This window comes from Aulonocara stuartgranti (genome assembly GCF_965226115.1).
Source record: "Aulonocara stuartgranti genome assembly, chromosome: 16".
Taxonomy (NCBI): domain Eukaryota; kingdom Metazoa; phylum Chordata; class Actinopteri; order Cichliformes; family Cichlidae; genus Aulonocara; species Aulonocara stuartgranti.
In genome coordinates this window covers 5,780,794-5,796,587 of record NC_138952.1, presented here as the reverse complement: position 1 = coordinate 5,796,587, position 15,794 = coordinate 5,780,794, and the positions used below count along the sequence as shown (strand labels likewise).

The 15,794-nt window shown below is 39.0% G+C and overlaps 1 protein-coding gene across 7 annotated transcripts in view; it reads right to left on the bottom strand.

The window, feature by feature from the left end:
- Positions 1 to 15,794, bottom strand: part of gulp1a (GULP PTB domain containing engulfment adaptor 1a) — a 94,891-nt gene that overhangs the window by 19,519 nt on the left and 59,578 nt on the right. For all 7 annotated transcript variants that reach the window (XM_082509012.1, XM_082509013.1, XM_082509018.1 and 4 more), the window contains one exon: positions 12,100 to 12,180. In XM_082509012.1, coding sequence (XP_082365138.1) covers positions 12,100 to 12,180 — 81 coding nt within the window. The remainder of the gene's footprint in view (positions 1 to 12,099; positions 12,181 to 15,794) is intronic.

The following is a 15,794-nucleotide window of genomic DNA, read 5'->3' as shown; positions in this document are numbered from 1 at the left end:
CGGTACCAAGGAGGTTATCTTTTTGTAGGGTTTGCATGTCATTCAGTCATTCTGTCTGTTAACACGATAGTTCAAAAAGTTTTTAATAATTCTAAAATATCTGCTAGGTGTGCAGAGTGGGGTTATATTAACATCCATTAAAATTAGGCTTCCATCCACTGAGTTCTTCAAGGTCACCTTAATGATATATTGGTCAAAAGTTGACAAAAAAACCTTAGCACTAGACCGTAACTATAAGTGTGGTGCTTATTGTCAACATATATAGAAAGTGTTGTATAAGGATTTATAATATCCCGTCATATCTGACCTCTGACCTCTCCTTCAGTGTCAACAGACACATCTACAGGTCAAAGTGATATTAATGCCATATAGCACAATTTAAAACTGTTTCTTACTGCCAGTGCCTGTATTGAAATCTCATCTGCATGTAGTAAGTGATATATGGGGATTTGAAATATCACATTACCTTGGACCTTTGACCTCTTCATCAAGGTCAAATGAGGTCAAATGAGGTCAAATTGTCATAAATGGCTTTTATCTTCAAAACAGTGATTAAAATTAGTCTGTCTATGTTTGTATTAAGGAAATGATACTGGTGTATGGGCATCCAAATATCATGTTACATTTGACCTCTGACCTCACTTTCACATTCAAGTTGACCCCAAAATGTTTTCTTTCTTCAGTTGTCAAGAGAAAGAGAATGAGCTTGTTAGTTAGAAATATACTGTAGTATATTATTATATATCAAGCTCAAGTTATTAATGTCCTGGTATTTACAAAAAACTAATTTTATTTAAAAAAAAATGAAAAGAAAAATTAAAAACAATGAATGCTACAAATGTAATATAATCCACATAGATAAAAAAAAAAGAAATACTAAAATAATTTAAACTAATAGCTCCAATTTACGCCAAATAAATTACTTTTATTACTGCATTTTGCAGTTATTTTTTGCTGCACTACTAGTATGTTTGAAAAAAATACAATATACAGAAAAGAAGTAAATACTGGACAAAGAACAAGATTTGCACAATCTGACTGCTTCTTGTGTCCTCCTGTTTTGCTTCAGAGGAGCCAAAATTTCCTGTCATTTTTTGAGGTTTCACACCGTCTCATTCTGTTCTTACCTTATGCTGTACTGCCGCACATATATCCCATTTCCATGCAAAAGTTAAAGAAGTGATGGGTGGCTTGAAACTTTTCACAGTCCTGTACATGTAACTGAAATACAGGATCTTAAGAATTTAGACTAAAAAAGTTGATTTTATGCCTCTGCAATTCATTTTGATGGCAAACATGCCCACAGCCTTACAGCTAAACAACACTAACACATCAGTGTGGTGGTTTGTTTACAGTCTCCAGCACTGCACTGTGAACTTTTCTCTACTTAAACTGTATTCCTTCCAGGTTTACTTAACAGCTGTGCAATGAGATTAAACCTTCTTACACCTTGCAATGGCCTCCTCTAAAGCACAATCAATTTCCTAGTGGGAAGCTTGAATGAAAACTGACATAGGAATGAGGCGCCTCCTCCCTACTTTTACAGCAAACTCTAAATTGCAAGAAGGAGTCAAGAGAAAGGATGGAAGAGATGCTGTGCGGGCTGACACAGCCACATGGCGGGTAGGCTGGCATTATTTTAAGGTGTCAGCACACACTGCTCTGATGAAAGGAGAGGGGGGAGGGTGATGCTTTTTGTCTCTCTTTGCTGTTTAAAAATGGCAGCTATGTGAGCATGACAAAAACTGGCCACAGTGATGTGTACAGTTGAAATAACTGTTGGGGCGTGAGGAACAGTCGGGGAATCTGAAGGTCAACTTTGTGTGGATGAACTGTCAAGTGTTGGGTGGAGATGAGGGAAAATTTAAGGGCTGACAGCCGGAAAAGTGTCGCTGCTCCTCTGTCTCACAGTGTAATGTACTTTGGAGCGACAGGTTTTGTTGCATAAAGGTCACAAGTCCTTCATGCATGTTACACTGCAGCTCCAACCATTATTAACAAGAGCTGTCTTCACATATCTTTCGCATCATAGAATGATCTCCTTCAAAAACAATGCCTATTTTATACTTATTCCTGAGAATATGAGCCTGGGGATTTATTTTATAAATACATATGGACAGTTAGGGCCATGTCCGTAATAGGTCCTTGAAATTCTGCTGCTGTACACAACCCCAGTGGCTTTTACATGAAACTATTAAAATCTGAATGAAGTGCAGACCTTCAATTTTAATTCAACAGGTTTAATAAAAGGTACTGCATTAACTGTTTAGGGATAATAGACATTATTATACATACTGTCCCATTTTCAGAGGCTCAAAGTTAACTGGCCAATTGATTGCAAAGCAACTTTGTGGCCAGGTGATGCATGTTTCAACTGACAAGTTGAGGGGGAAAAAAAAAGTCTAAAGTTGATTTCAAAATGTTGAAATTGGTGGCCGTTGATTGGAAATCTCAAGAGGAGGTACAAATAGGTGTCAGTCTATTCATGCATAGGCTGAAAAAAACTAAATTAACATATCAGAGAGACAGCAAAAAAACTCAGGATTGACCAAACAGTTTCCTTCATTCTTAAAAACAAGGAATGAACCGGCTCGAAGGACCACAGAAAATATGTAAAGTGCATGGTGAGATGTCTTTATGGAAGGAAATATAAAGGTTTACAACAAGGTGCAAACACCACTGGTTACACTCAAGAACAGGAAGGCCAGATTAGACTCGACTTTAGCAGAAAAGCTCTACAGGAGTCTCGACTTCAAACACTGATTTGAAACATACCACATTATTTGTCAAACATGGCAGAGGCAATATTACAGGATGGGCATGTATGACTGCCAGTGAAACCTGGTGAGAATCTGGTGTTCAGCGGCGACAGGATGAATTCAGCTACACTCTCTGCTCACATTCACACAAATGCTGCATAACTGATTAGATGGTACTTCACAATAAGAATGGATAATGACCGAAAGCAAAGTACAATCCAAGAGAAGAAATGGCATATTCTTCAATGACCAAGTCCAGATCATACTATTCAGTTACGACAAAACTGAAGTGAAACCTTTTGAAGTAAAGCTTGAAATAACAAAAATGTAGACTGCATCACATCTTGATGGTTGGATTTAAAATCCAATGTGGCATTGTATCGCACAAGTAAGCATGCTGGTTGAAAAGGAGAAAAAAGAAAGCAGCTTTAAGTTCTAAGTATAATGAATTACTGTAAACAACTTCACCCAAAAGTGATCCACTATTGTTCCAGAATACTGCTTTATTTTCGAAAACTGCCTCTTGTTGAAAATCAATCGGCAAGCTGGTGAACTTGCAGCAGAAATACCGCCCATGAATGCCTGCTCTAATTACACAGAGTAGACAGATATAAATGGTTTAATCGTTGGACTAGAGTAAAAACAAAAGAAATAAACAACGTTTGCTTCTGGCTAAAAGTAAAATTTCACACTGAAACAATACAAAGAAGCAGCTTTGGAGAAGTGATGGTCCTCCACTGCAGGTTTCACTAATAATGATGAAGAAAAGAACAAAGAAAACAAAAGAAAAACAACCGAACACGAGATTGCCTGATAAACATTTTAATGTGGTGCACTGGAAGGAAACGAGACCAACACCCTTGTTGTCCAGCAGTTTCATCTAATACACCATTATCAAAAAAATCTCTTATCCACAAGCAAATAGTTGTATTTTACGATTTCTCACAGTTTCTTCATCTCAAGCTCTACTTTTAAAAAGTTCTTCATGTCAACAGTGTGAAGAAAAAAAATACTGCATTTACTTTATCAACTTTAAACTACACTGACTGAAATCCATGGATATGTTGCAAATAAAAATGCACCAGATACAATACAAGTACCTGTGGATTAAAATAACCAGATAATGCGTTCACTATTCCTTCAATTCTTCTTAAATTTTAGGTTTTGCATTTACTTCTTATGTTCTCTTTGCATTTGGGCATTATTCATTTCATGCAATCTTGTTTGCTTCTGTATTTTATTTTATTTTTTTCTTTATTAAGTAATACAGAAATAAATACATTAATAGATGTGTACTTAGTGAAAAAAAAAGCAAATTTGAAAAGCACAGAAATTGTATTTTGCAATTTGCTGTTCAGTTCCTAGATCTATTTTTAAGATCTTTAATGTTGTATTTATGTATCAAGTGATTTAAATAGTGTGTCATTAAATTAAATCCAGGCTTTGTCTCTTGTTTTTCTGTGTAGAACTTTGCAAATATTGGCATTACAGCATAGAACATAAAAATAAATTCCTCCTATTAATAATATAATACAATGACTGTACTAAACCGGGAAAGACGCCGACATCAGCTAGACCTTGAATTGGATAAGGGGTTTAAAAAAAACGGGTTGATGGGTGGATGGATGGATGTCTGTTACTACTAAAGCTAATTAGAAAAATAATGAAATGCTTAAGTCAAAAATTGCATGAAGTACTCTGGTCACAGAGAAACTGCCTAATATTCCTTGTCCTTGCCTTGTCGAGCTTGAGTGCCATGCTGTAAGTGCACTTTTTTTTTTTTTTTTTTTTTAAATACGGCCACAAGACGAGTGCAGGCAATAGACTAATTCACTGCAGTGCTCAATCAATGACACACAATGAATGTGCTGGCTATGCACAGTTCTCCATCAAGCAGAAGACAACTTCAAATGGGCTCCAAGCAGACCTAAACCACAATTCTACTGCAGACTTGTGGGAGAGTGTTACGCTGAGATAAAGACTTGGAGAGTTTAAACTGTACTTCTCAAAAAGAAGTACAGTTTAGAATGTGGTGAGCTACATAAATGAAGTAAAACTGTTGCAATCACATGGGGACAGTAATTCTTCTGAGAAGAAATCTCTTGAGGTTTCGCCTTCATCATATACAGTACATTTGGGGAAATGGACAAAAATGTCACAACTGCCCTGCAATTTAATTCAAGTCAGTACCAACAACACTGCAATACAGTGCCTCAGAAATGAAAGCTCTCTGCAAGTACAAACTGAACATTACAAGGTTCACTGTGGTTTCATTATTGCAGAGCTACTGTACTGAAGTTAATTATGTTCTACAAATGCTTATGATTTTGTGTCAAGCTCCTGTAAATTATTGTAATACGACTCCTCCATTCTGCCAAAAAACTATGGGAACTGAATTTAAAATGAAGAGAAAACTGCAAATATTGACTGTAGGAAGAAAGCCCAGGCTCATTCAGAGCTAATGCAGATTTTAAGGCCAAAAAAGGAAACTCTTAAGGATCATGCAAATGGCCGTGCGGCTTTACAAAATAACACTGACAGAGCAGATGTTAAGGCAAGGACAATACAGCCTCTCCTCTCACACTGCAGTGTTCTCTCAGGACAAGGTAATCAGACATGCATGAATTAAACGGTTACTACTTATTTGTGCTCCGATCATATCGCAAACCAATAATGATGGCTTGTGTAATAGTTAGAGGGATCATTTCAGGAATGAACATCACTTGGACTGGTAATTATTTAGTCCAGCCATTCAGCTGTGATGGCCACAGCAAAATTAAAAAGCCCATCCATCCATATCTAATTTTCTATGTGGGTGCTTTCAGTTAAATATAATCATAATGGTGGATAAGGAAACATCTGACCATTTTTATAGCAACAATAAGAACAAATAGAACGCATGCACAATCCTCTTCTCATTAACTTTAGTTTATTATATGTTAGAGGATTCAGCAACTATCTGTAGCCATGTAGATATTGCAATAAAAGTCGTATTGCAGTTGGAATGATTGAGAACCCTCATTAACCAGCTGAGCTTCTGCAGAAATTTTGTTAAAGGTACTTTTGTGTAAAGCATTTCAAAGCCCTCATTTTAAAATGTTCAAAACCTTCTAAAATGAACTAAACCTTTCAACAGAGACCATAGCTTTTCCCCCGTGTTGTGATGCCTGTGTGTTGTGTTGCAGAGATATCAAGTGAAGTTGAAAGTGGTCCGCGCTGTCACAGGACAGTGCAGCAAATCGGTGCACTGTCCAACGCTCCGAGTCCAACAACGGTTTTCAAGCTTGTGTTACTTCACCATTTACACAGAATTTCTTTTTTTTTTTTATATATTTAATACAGAAATATTAGATTAGTTAGGAGTCATCTTTCAAAGTAGCATTGTAAAATTATTTCAAACATACAGATTGTAATGCTCATTAGGTTGGATCTAATGAGCTTAGCTACACTACTACTTTTTAGCAAAACACTCTTTCTGGTAAAAAATGCTTCTCAGGCACAAAGTGTCCCTTGATTTTGGTGTCATGAAGCATCGGATTACAGAAAAACTTAGCACGTATTACTGCTTTAAGTACTCTGTCACATTTAAACACAGTGGCTAAATGTCATTTTGTATTGTGCAGGGTTCATGTCTAGGGGACGTTTTAACCCAGAAAAACCAATGATATTTTCTTAAATGATGTAACTGCACCACCAATCGTTCTAGCTCCCAAAAGCAGTATGTCTCTTTTTTAAAAAGCACCACTTATCTCTTGGCCAGTCCATCAGGACACCTTTTGCCAGCAGGATTGGACAAAGCAACAATATTTGATGACAGGGTAAGAACATGTTCCGCATTAGAACCACAGAATAAACACACTGCCTTACATTTTTTTTTAAAGAAACCTATTGCTTTTATTTGATTAAAAATAATAAAAATTAGGGCTGGGCCATATCATACCATTCATGGTAATACCGGTATAATGTTAGGCAATGATAAGAAATGAAATATCGCAATAGAACATGGGTAAAACATTCATGCACCATGCCTTTGTTTTCATACGCACATGGCAGAAAAGGCATGGCGGCGACGGAAAATTAGAAGGGCGAAAGCGGATTGTTGAATGACAGATGAACCAGAATTGGTTCATCAATTGGTGCAACTTCAGTGGTGTGGAACTGGTGTGGCTTTCGTCCGACAGATACACACCAAAGCACAATTTATGGTAGAGCATGCAAGCGGGCCGTCGTTATTACCATGTTTTTTGGAAAATAAGTCGCTCTTAAAATCCTTGGATTTCTGACCAAACCAATTTTATGTGGTACACGGCGCTCGAAAATCTGTCAAATGTTTCAGTACGACTTTGCTAAGCTACGAAGCCGCACTGCTTGATGGGTTGTCGGAGCATTACGGCTATCGTAGGCAGGAGACTCAGAGTGATACATACTGTGCTTCAACATAATACCATATTGTGTGTGTATAACCTCTTTTTAAGTTTTGTGGATATTATACATGGTTATGCTGAGGATATGTTGGCCAATTTCCACTGGAAATGCCTTTTGGTTAAACTGTCAGTAAGGAATTTGCATTTGCACTGTTAATTTTTAGATAACTTTAATGCACATAAAAAACAGCTGCTTGTTTAAGTGAAAATACATTGATTTTTTTTTTGCACTACTAAAGTTGCGGAGTTGTAAAGTATTTTGTCTCACATCAATTATATCATCAGTTATATCATTATCGCAAATTTTCAAATATATATATATCGTGATAAATATTTTTGGCCATACTGCGCTGCCCTAATAACAATTTATGAGAATTTAATACTGGCAAATCAGAATTGTTGCTGCACTACGTGAGGTAACGTAAGTGCAGCTTGGTAAGTAAGAGTGGAGTACTTTGTTTGGTACTTTAACCACCCAGTGTTACAGTTAAATACTTCTTAATACTTGTTTTGTTATTTACTTATTTTTTGCTCAACAGGATCCAAAACAACTAAATGGCACCATAAAACACATCCATCAAAATGACCATAAGGTGAAATCAACGTGTCTGTGCAACAAAATCTGAATTTCACTCAGGACCATCGAAATCACAAGGTGATCATATATTTTTATAAATTACTGGGAATGGAAATACCAGAGCAGTATGGCTTTGTTGAGGAATCAAATAACTCTTTTTCCTCTAACAGGCAACTGGAATGTTGGAAAGCCACATCAGCAAGTCTCAGCCAAAATAGAGCAGCGTCAGACAGCAATGGCATGGATTACCCATGAAGGTTTTCCCCATGAACACGGCATGAAAGGTGGAGATGAGGTGGAGGTGGGCTGCAAAGCAGCGTGCCAAGAAACGGCAACACTGAACGAGCTAATGCAGCTTAGAAAGCCAAGCCCAGAGATCTGTAACACTAAGATCAGCTGATCTGCTGGGATGGCGGCCGAGTATGACTTCCTGGCCTGCCCAAAATAACCCTATGCCCGACAGCAAACGCTGCCTACAGACAGGATTGCATTAGAAGTAATCAGCATTGAAGAGTTACACAGTCATCATTTTCAACGTCATGCCATCACTTAAAAAACTCAGTAGGATACAATGATGGTAAAAAAAAAAATGGTAAAATGGCCTGTATTTATATAGCGCTTTACTAGTCCCTAAGGACCCCAAAGCGCTTTACATATCCAGTCATCCACCCATTCACACACACATTCACACACTGGTGATGGCAAGCTACATTGTAGCCACAGCCAACCTGGTGGCCACCCATGGTTCCTAACAAGCTAAAAGAGCAATATTTTTAAGTGCTTCTCATAGAGTTCAACTCTTCAGTGCGAGTCACGTCCAGGACCATGGAGCAATCAGCACAGGAGATAAAAATGATCAAGATCCCTGCAGGTAATACCTGCTAGACGTGTTTGCGCCCACAAAACGCAGGCCTACACAGAGACAACAAAGATAAATCAGTGTGGTGGACCAGTTTTTGGTGCCAGCTGCCAGCCAAAAGAGCCAGAGGCAGACAGGACAGGTGCAGAAACAGAAGAAAGCTGTTGGATAATGTGTTGACTATTGATGTCAACTACTACAAATTAAAAAGTGACAGAAAAAACAGCTAACACGATGTAAACCTTTCTTGTGTATAAATTCAAATGGCGACACAAAAATCCAAAGATGATAATTGAACGGAGCGATGTCATCAACAACAAGAGGCAATTATCCTCTTTCAGTCACATTAAGACCTCAGCAAAGACTGAATAATTCATTCCAACGTGAAATCACTGGCGAACTTTTGTTCAGCTCATGCAGGAGGCTGCCGGGCTGCAGATGAAATATTGCACATCCGCTGATATTTAGGATTGATGGAAATGTATTAAGCACAGCTGTGCTCAGATTATTAGGAGACAGAGGAAGTCATGTTCCCAAAGGAGTCACAAACCTCACATCTTCCTCTTATTCTCATTATAGGATTTTTATTTCGATCACTTAAAAGGTACCGGTTAATTCAAACATTCATTCCACGCCTTCATTCACATTTTTGTCTAAGGATATTTTAAGGATAAAGCCGGAGGTGACATTAAAGCTGTTTATCAACATTCGGTCTGGCTTGCAAAAGGAAGTCTGCAGCATCAAGGTCCATGGAACATGAATGCAAGCGGTGAAATATACCATGCACACACATGACTGGATGTAGATACTTTTTTCAATATTTTGGTTCATGCTCTTTGCATTTATCTTTTCGGGAGGGGAAAGCTTTTATCATATACTGTGAATTCTTGAACCTCTTGGCACCATCTGCTAAAGTCTGACAGTAACAAGTGTTGCAGAAATTCAATCTGCAGAGAAGCCTAAGGGTCAGGCATCTGTTGCTACTCTGATGTAATAGTGCATGGTGGAGGTCAGAAAGCTGCTGTCCTTCTGTTTAGTGAAAAAGCTTTAGCACGCTGTTATGGCAGACACGTAAAAGGATGAACCATTTAGAGCTGTAAGAAGTTAAAAACAAGTGGTCAGTTTGACCGTCTGCCCGTGAGCATGTTTGCCTTCTCTGTGACTGATTTTCCTTTTAGCAGCAGCCCTCTCCTGTCTGCTTTGAGTCCTTCACACCGTGCCTTCGGATGACTTTAATTCATTTTTTTCATCATTCCTGCACACGTGCATGTTTATGCTGAAAACCACAGGAATTAAATAAAAATGTAGCAGCATTTCCGCTCCATGCAATTATAAATGGAAATTTTATGTGAGCTGAGGCCCTTGCAAAAACCTTCGCAAACAGTAGTGAAGGGGGGGGGAAGTGAATTAAAACCAAATATCATTAAAGCCCGGCACACCACCTGGGCCCCGGACACTTTTCCTCAACGCTGTCCAAGGCTTCTCCAGGTCTGATGATTCACACCAGAGGGAGCGGGACAGATGGTGGTAAACACATCAAGCTGTTTGGCAAACGGCAGTCCCAAATATCTCCTCCTCTGCATTTGGGAAGGGTCACTTCGAGACTCGGGAGTGTTGCACAACCCTCATAACTGTCTAACGCTGCAGAGACAGGAACTATACGTGCTGTCGTGACTGCCTAATTCTGCTGTTTTGTTGTCCTCTGTGGCTTTGTGCTAATGAATAATTTGATGTTTTTGTTGATCTATCGCAGCCAACATTTGTCGAACAGCGTTTTGAAGCTGCACGGTTCATCATTTTCATCTTAAACATGAAATCATTTCATCAGAGAAAATAATAAACATTAACATCAGTCAGTTTGTTTATTTTATTTATTTTTTGCGGGGAGCTTTTCAAGCGTGAAGACTTTATAGTGCTGCCAAACTGATGAACTGCACGCAGGAAAAATTTACCATGGCAGCCCTACAGTTGAGCCTCACCGAAAAAGATTTCTGCACATGATTCACTGAATGATTCCAAAAGCTTCCAAAGCTTGATAAACAAAACCATAACAGTGAGGGCTTCGTCCAGATAAAGCTGCTTGGTCTTTCTTATCTCCTGCCATGGCATCTGAAGAATTTCTTCTCATTGTTTCTGAGACAAAGAGCCAAAATATGTTTTAAAAATATCTTTCAAAGAAAGAACATACCAGTGGTTGAGCATGTTTAAACCAAGCTTTCCCTTCAGAGATACTGTAGCTTTCTTGAAATAAAGAAATACCCAACTGACATCACCGCGTCATAGATCTACATTCCTAACTCTTAGTAACTGGGACTTGGGATCTCTTGTTGTTTAAGTTTGCAGGGCTGATATCCAAGATATATAGTGGCTTGCAAGAGTATTTGGCCCCCTTGACCTTTTCCACATTTTGTCACATTACAGCTACAAACATGAATCAATTTTATTGGAATTCCACATGAAAGACCAATACAAAGTGGTGCACACGTGAGAAGTGGAACAAAAATCATACATGATTCCAAACATTTTTTACAAATAAATAACTGCAAAGTGGGGTGTGCATAATTATTCAGCCCCCTGAGTCAGTACTTTGTAGAACCACCTTTTGCTGCCACTGTAAGTAGGTGGGATGCACTATATATTCTGCAACATAGCATCCTCCTCAGAGTAGCATACACATTTTTCTAAAGCTTCAACAACAGCTGCTGTCTGTCTGTCTTTTCCAGCTTTCTCAGTGGTCCAATGATAGAGCTTCAGAGATCCCTCGTGTTGCCATTTTTCCAGCCTCACAGCTTGCTTCACTACCCCACCCACAGTCTGCTTCAAACCAGTGTGAGAACCTACTGACTGATCTGCTAACTAAGAAGCATCAGCCAAATTTAGGTGGCTACTGGATGTAGCTGGGATAATAGGAAGTCCTGATCGGGATATTGTTTATCCACTCTCCTGTTCCACATTTTGGTCACTGTTTGTGGCATCCTCAGACAGTAGCAGATGCTTTCAATGTCCTCCAATCTGAGCTTAACATAATACTTTTCCTGTCCCATTCAATGCAACTAACTCTCAAAGTTTCTATAACATTCACAAAGGATTTGTATTTCCTGTTGGGTTCTCTAGTGTCACCGCCATGTAACAACAGAATGGAAACACCTCACTTCAGCATTTGAATGCACCACCAGGAAGGATTCCCAGATCTCTCTGAAACAAAAACCAGTGTGGGCGTGTGTTTCATTATGATGCATTATTTATGCTGAGGGTGTTTAAAGTCTCTGTGAGTTGATTATGGTTGTGTACTGAAATGAACTGAATCCAAAGATGCCCTGAAAGGTAGGAAAGACTGTGTAACACCACTGGCACAGTGCTTTGAGGTATACCCTGCCCACTCACACAGTTGATGGTACACATTGTTTGTTGTTAAACATCCTCAATGTCAGACATAGCTCAGGTTTATGAGCTACACAAGCGGCGGATATGTGTGCTCACCTTTTTTCCTGTTGAAGGCGCGGTTCATAGTGGAAACTGTGTGTCTCTGTGGTCCCTCCTGAATATCTGCCAATATTCCACCTGGAAAAGCAGCAGGGAGACGCGAGTTAAAAATGGTTTCCACCACAAGCATTCAGCAAAAGACAGAAAGTCGAAAAAACAAACAGTCTAAAGTTTTCTTTGAAAAAAGAAAAGGAGAGAATAATCCCACCCTCTTAGAGTGAGGCAACCATTTGCTGTCAGAAAGTGTAAAAATTTAACTCTCAGTGTCTCTGCGTTACATTTGTTTACCATGGAGCCACGTCATTCTCATCTCATCTGTGGAGTCTTTAACAGAACTCACTGTTCTTGCTGTTTAACGGTACAAGGTGTGTCTAAGAATGGCAATTTGTACCAAAGGGAAGCAACAAAGCTGCACGGTAAAACGCTGCATTGTTTACCATGATCCTCTTACAGGCGCTGGCATTAATGTTCAAATCTTTTCAGCAGAACTAGGGCAAATTTTTCAGCTAAGCAAATGCACACATACACACGTTTGTTTGTTTAGCTGTTACTAATCATCTCCAGGTTTTTATTACATTATAGAAAGACAAAGAACCAAAAGGATTTGAGTAATACTGATAATGGATAAAGTAAGAGATGATGTGAAACATGGATAAAAGTCAGATTTCATCCTTCTTTCTTTAAACCTACTGTAGCTGCAGTAATGCATGCGGGAACGCGTCCAAACAGACAAACTGTACAGTACATTGACATTGCTACCTCACAAAAACAAAAGTAGTGATTTCTTTTGGGAATGCAAAGCATCCACCTCCACAATGTCTCCAAATGTGACACTGCTTTGACTGCTTCCGAGCTTTTGCATCAGTTCCCCATGAGAGCCCAGCTTTGGAGAGGACTGCAAGGACAAACTGTCCAGAACCAGGTAGCTGTCAGCGACCCGCACAATCATAATTCTTTACACATTTGCTGGTGGGAAATGTGCAAGGACTGGCACACAACAGCTCTTTCAATCTTTGCCTCTACAAACACATTATATGGGCTATAAAGGAAATGAACACAACTTTCCCCTCTCTTACATTTACAATGCAAATACTGAGCTATTAAAAGTTTGGGGTTGATGAAACAACAAATCTTGTACAAGCTGCTAAATTTCAACATGATCCAAACTGACACATTTTTTAAAAAAAGGGTTTGGTGTTTGCTCTCTACAAGGAACATCCTAGAATAGCCAATGAAATTAATCATTTTTCTTGTTAGCTGTGACACATAAAAATGTCTATTAAGCGTATTAAATCTCAGTTATGTCATTCATCAACTGATGGATATACAGAAAACACCCCGCTGTCCAAACAGCCCATTCTTGTAAAACGTCATGTGACTTGAAAGATTCGAGGGAATTTCCTCAGAGCTCAACGAATAAATGATTAACTTCTTAAACAGAAATATTTTTAAATATTTTTAGAACGCAATAAGAACCAGATGGGTTTTTTAAAGAAAATTATGTTATGATACATGAACTGCTACAAATGAAAGAGCGTGCTTTCATTTTCACAGCTGTGAATGTGAGCTGCAAGTTGTGTGTTAGAGCTGCGAGGCAGTGTTTACCATTTTCTTCTGAAAAATGACTTATGAATTGTTTTTGTAGGATTAATTTATTGCAAAACTTGGCAACTTAGTAGCTCAAAAAGCATCATCCAAAAGAACCCAGACAGTCAAAGGAGACTGAAACACAAACACTGCTTATTAGACCCAATTCAAAACACAGAGGATGTGGGCGGAGCTAAACCCAGAGACAGACAATAGCAGCACCGTGATTTGGCACAAAGCAGCCAGGCTCTAATATGGAGGCACATATCGATTCACGGGACTGACACCCGCAGCTATGAAACATATACTTTGGCCTCAGAACAGTTGGGACTTTGTCACAATGTTTATGTGATCATTTGTAGAAAATTCCACTTCAGTGACTTCATTCAGCAGTTTGGTTAGCTTGGTAAAATGTAACCAAAAAAGACCTCAGTTTAGGTGGTTGTTACTTTGGCCTCTCTGCCATTACCTCCCTTCATCAGCTCCCACTGCAACAAACTCTGACGATGTTTATGTTCATCGGCAATTGTGAACAAATGACGACATTTATAAAATGGGTTATAATATGACTACAATTATCAGCCAATACTCCATAGGGCTGAGAAATAAGATTAAAAGTTAAGCGTTACAAAATGAATCGATCACCGCGACATGGGAGGGTAACGGATCATTAGCTCTGACTGAGGCTGTGTCTGAGTCTCATATCTTTATTACCGAGGGGAGAGATTCTGACAAACAAACACAACATCGTTTTGAAAAGAAGACTCATCACTGACAGAAACCAACGCATTTCTGAACTCGCATTTAACAGACTGAAAAATGAAACACTCTAAAGTGCACATAATGAGGAACATAATGATGTGAGGCACATCACTGAGGGGAAAACACACACAATGTAGTGGGGTCTCGCTGTAAGGGGAGCTTTTTTTTCCTCTGACAGAGGCCCTGGAAAAGGTTGTAGAAATTTTAAATGGAACAAGCTTCAGGGTGGAGACTCTGACATTCCTCAGTCAGCTAGAAGAGAAAATCGACTGCTGAAAGAGACCGACGTGTTCTTGCTTAAGCCACACATGATGCCGTTGCAAGCATCACATAGGCAGGTGAACCGCAAGGACACTATTATTATGTGCATTTAGCCAAAGGCGACAGGGAAAGCAAACTCTCCAGATCTCTGCATCAAACTTCTTTGCAGTATTTGGTTTGCCAAATTAAGACCTTGGCAGTCGCTGCTTTGCTACCTGGGACTGTATATTTAGATTTAAGTGCATTCTTACCTTTCTCTTCGAAGCAACAGATATGTGTTTGCTGCAGAATAAAACTGTCTTAAAAGACTCATCTTCCTTTTAATGGTTTCTGGTATTTTGATAGCGTCAGTATGGGTTGTTTTAGTTTTAGTTTTTTTCCATTCGAAATTGGGGAGAGAGCAGCAGAAAGTATGAGGGGGTGTGAGCCATCGAGAGCATAAAAAGCCTTTTTAACCTAAAGCAGGACTCTGGAGGTGTAGTACACCTGAAAATTAAAGATAAAATAGACTTGAAAATTACAAAAAACATGCTCCCACTGGAAGCTGTGTTCTACCCTTTGCTTTTCCTTAAAAGCACAATAAGGGATACTGAAGCCCAAGAAAATTTGTAAGAACAAATGATTGGAAAGACTGGATACATGGATCCAAAAGTGAACCATTAAAAAGACCAAAAAAAAAAAAAAAAAAGGACCTGGCCTGAATCCATAATCGTGCAGAGTGGTTTACACGACCTCCCTAAAAGTCACAGCTAAGAGCTTTAACGTCTTAAAACAAAGATTGCCTCATTCTGGCATCCACAGTGGAAAAAGGCCTGGCAGCCTTTTTGTTTGTTTGTGACATACTTGGACGTAGTGCAATGGTTCGCCTGACACTTGACTGTGATATCACTCATTTTGATTGACAGCTGAAGTGTCGCGCCTGTTTTAATAGCTTCCTGTTTGCCGATTCAACAGCACCCTCTCGGGAGGACGGCAGAACCCGGATCTCTCTCTCACACACACACACACACCTACACAGACTTAACACTGAGCTGCAAATGTCGTCAGTCTTCTTAAATGTTTACCAGCTGCAGAGGAAGCAC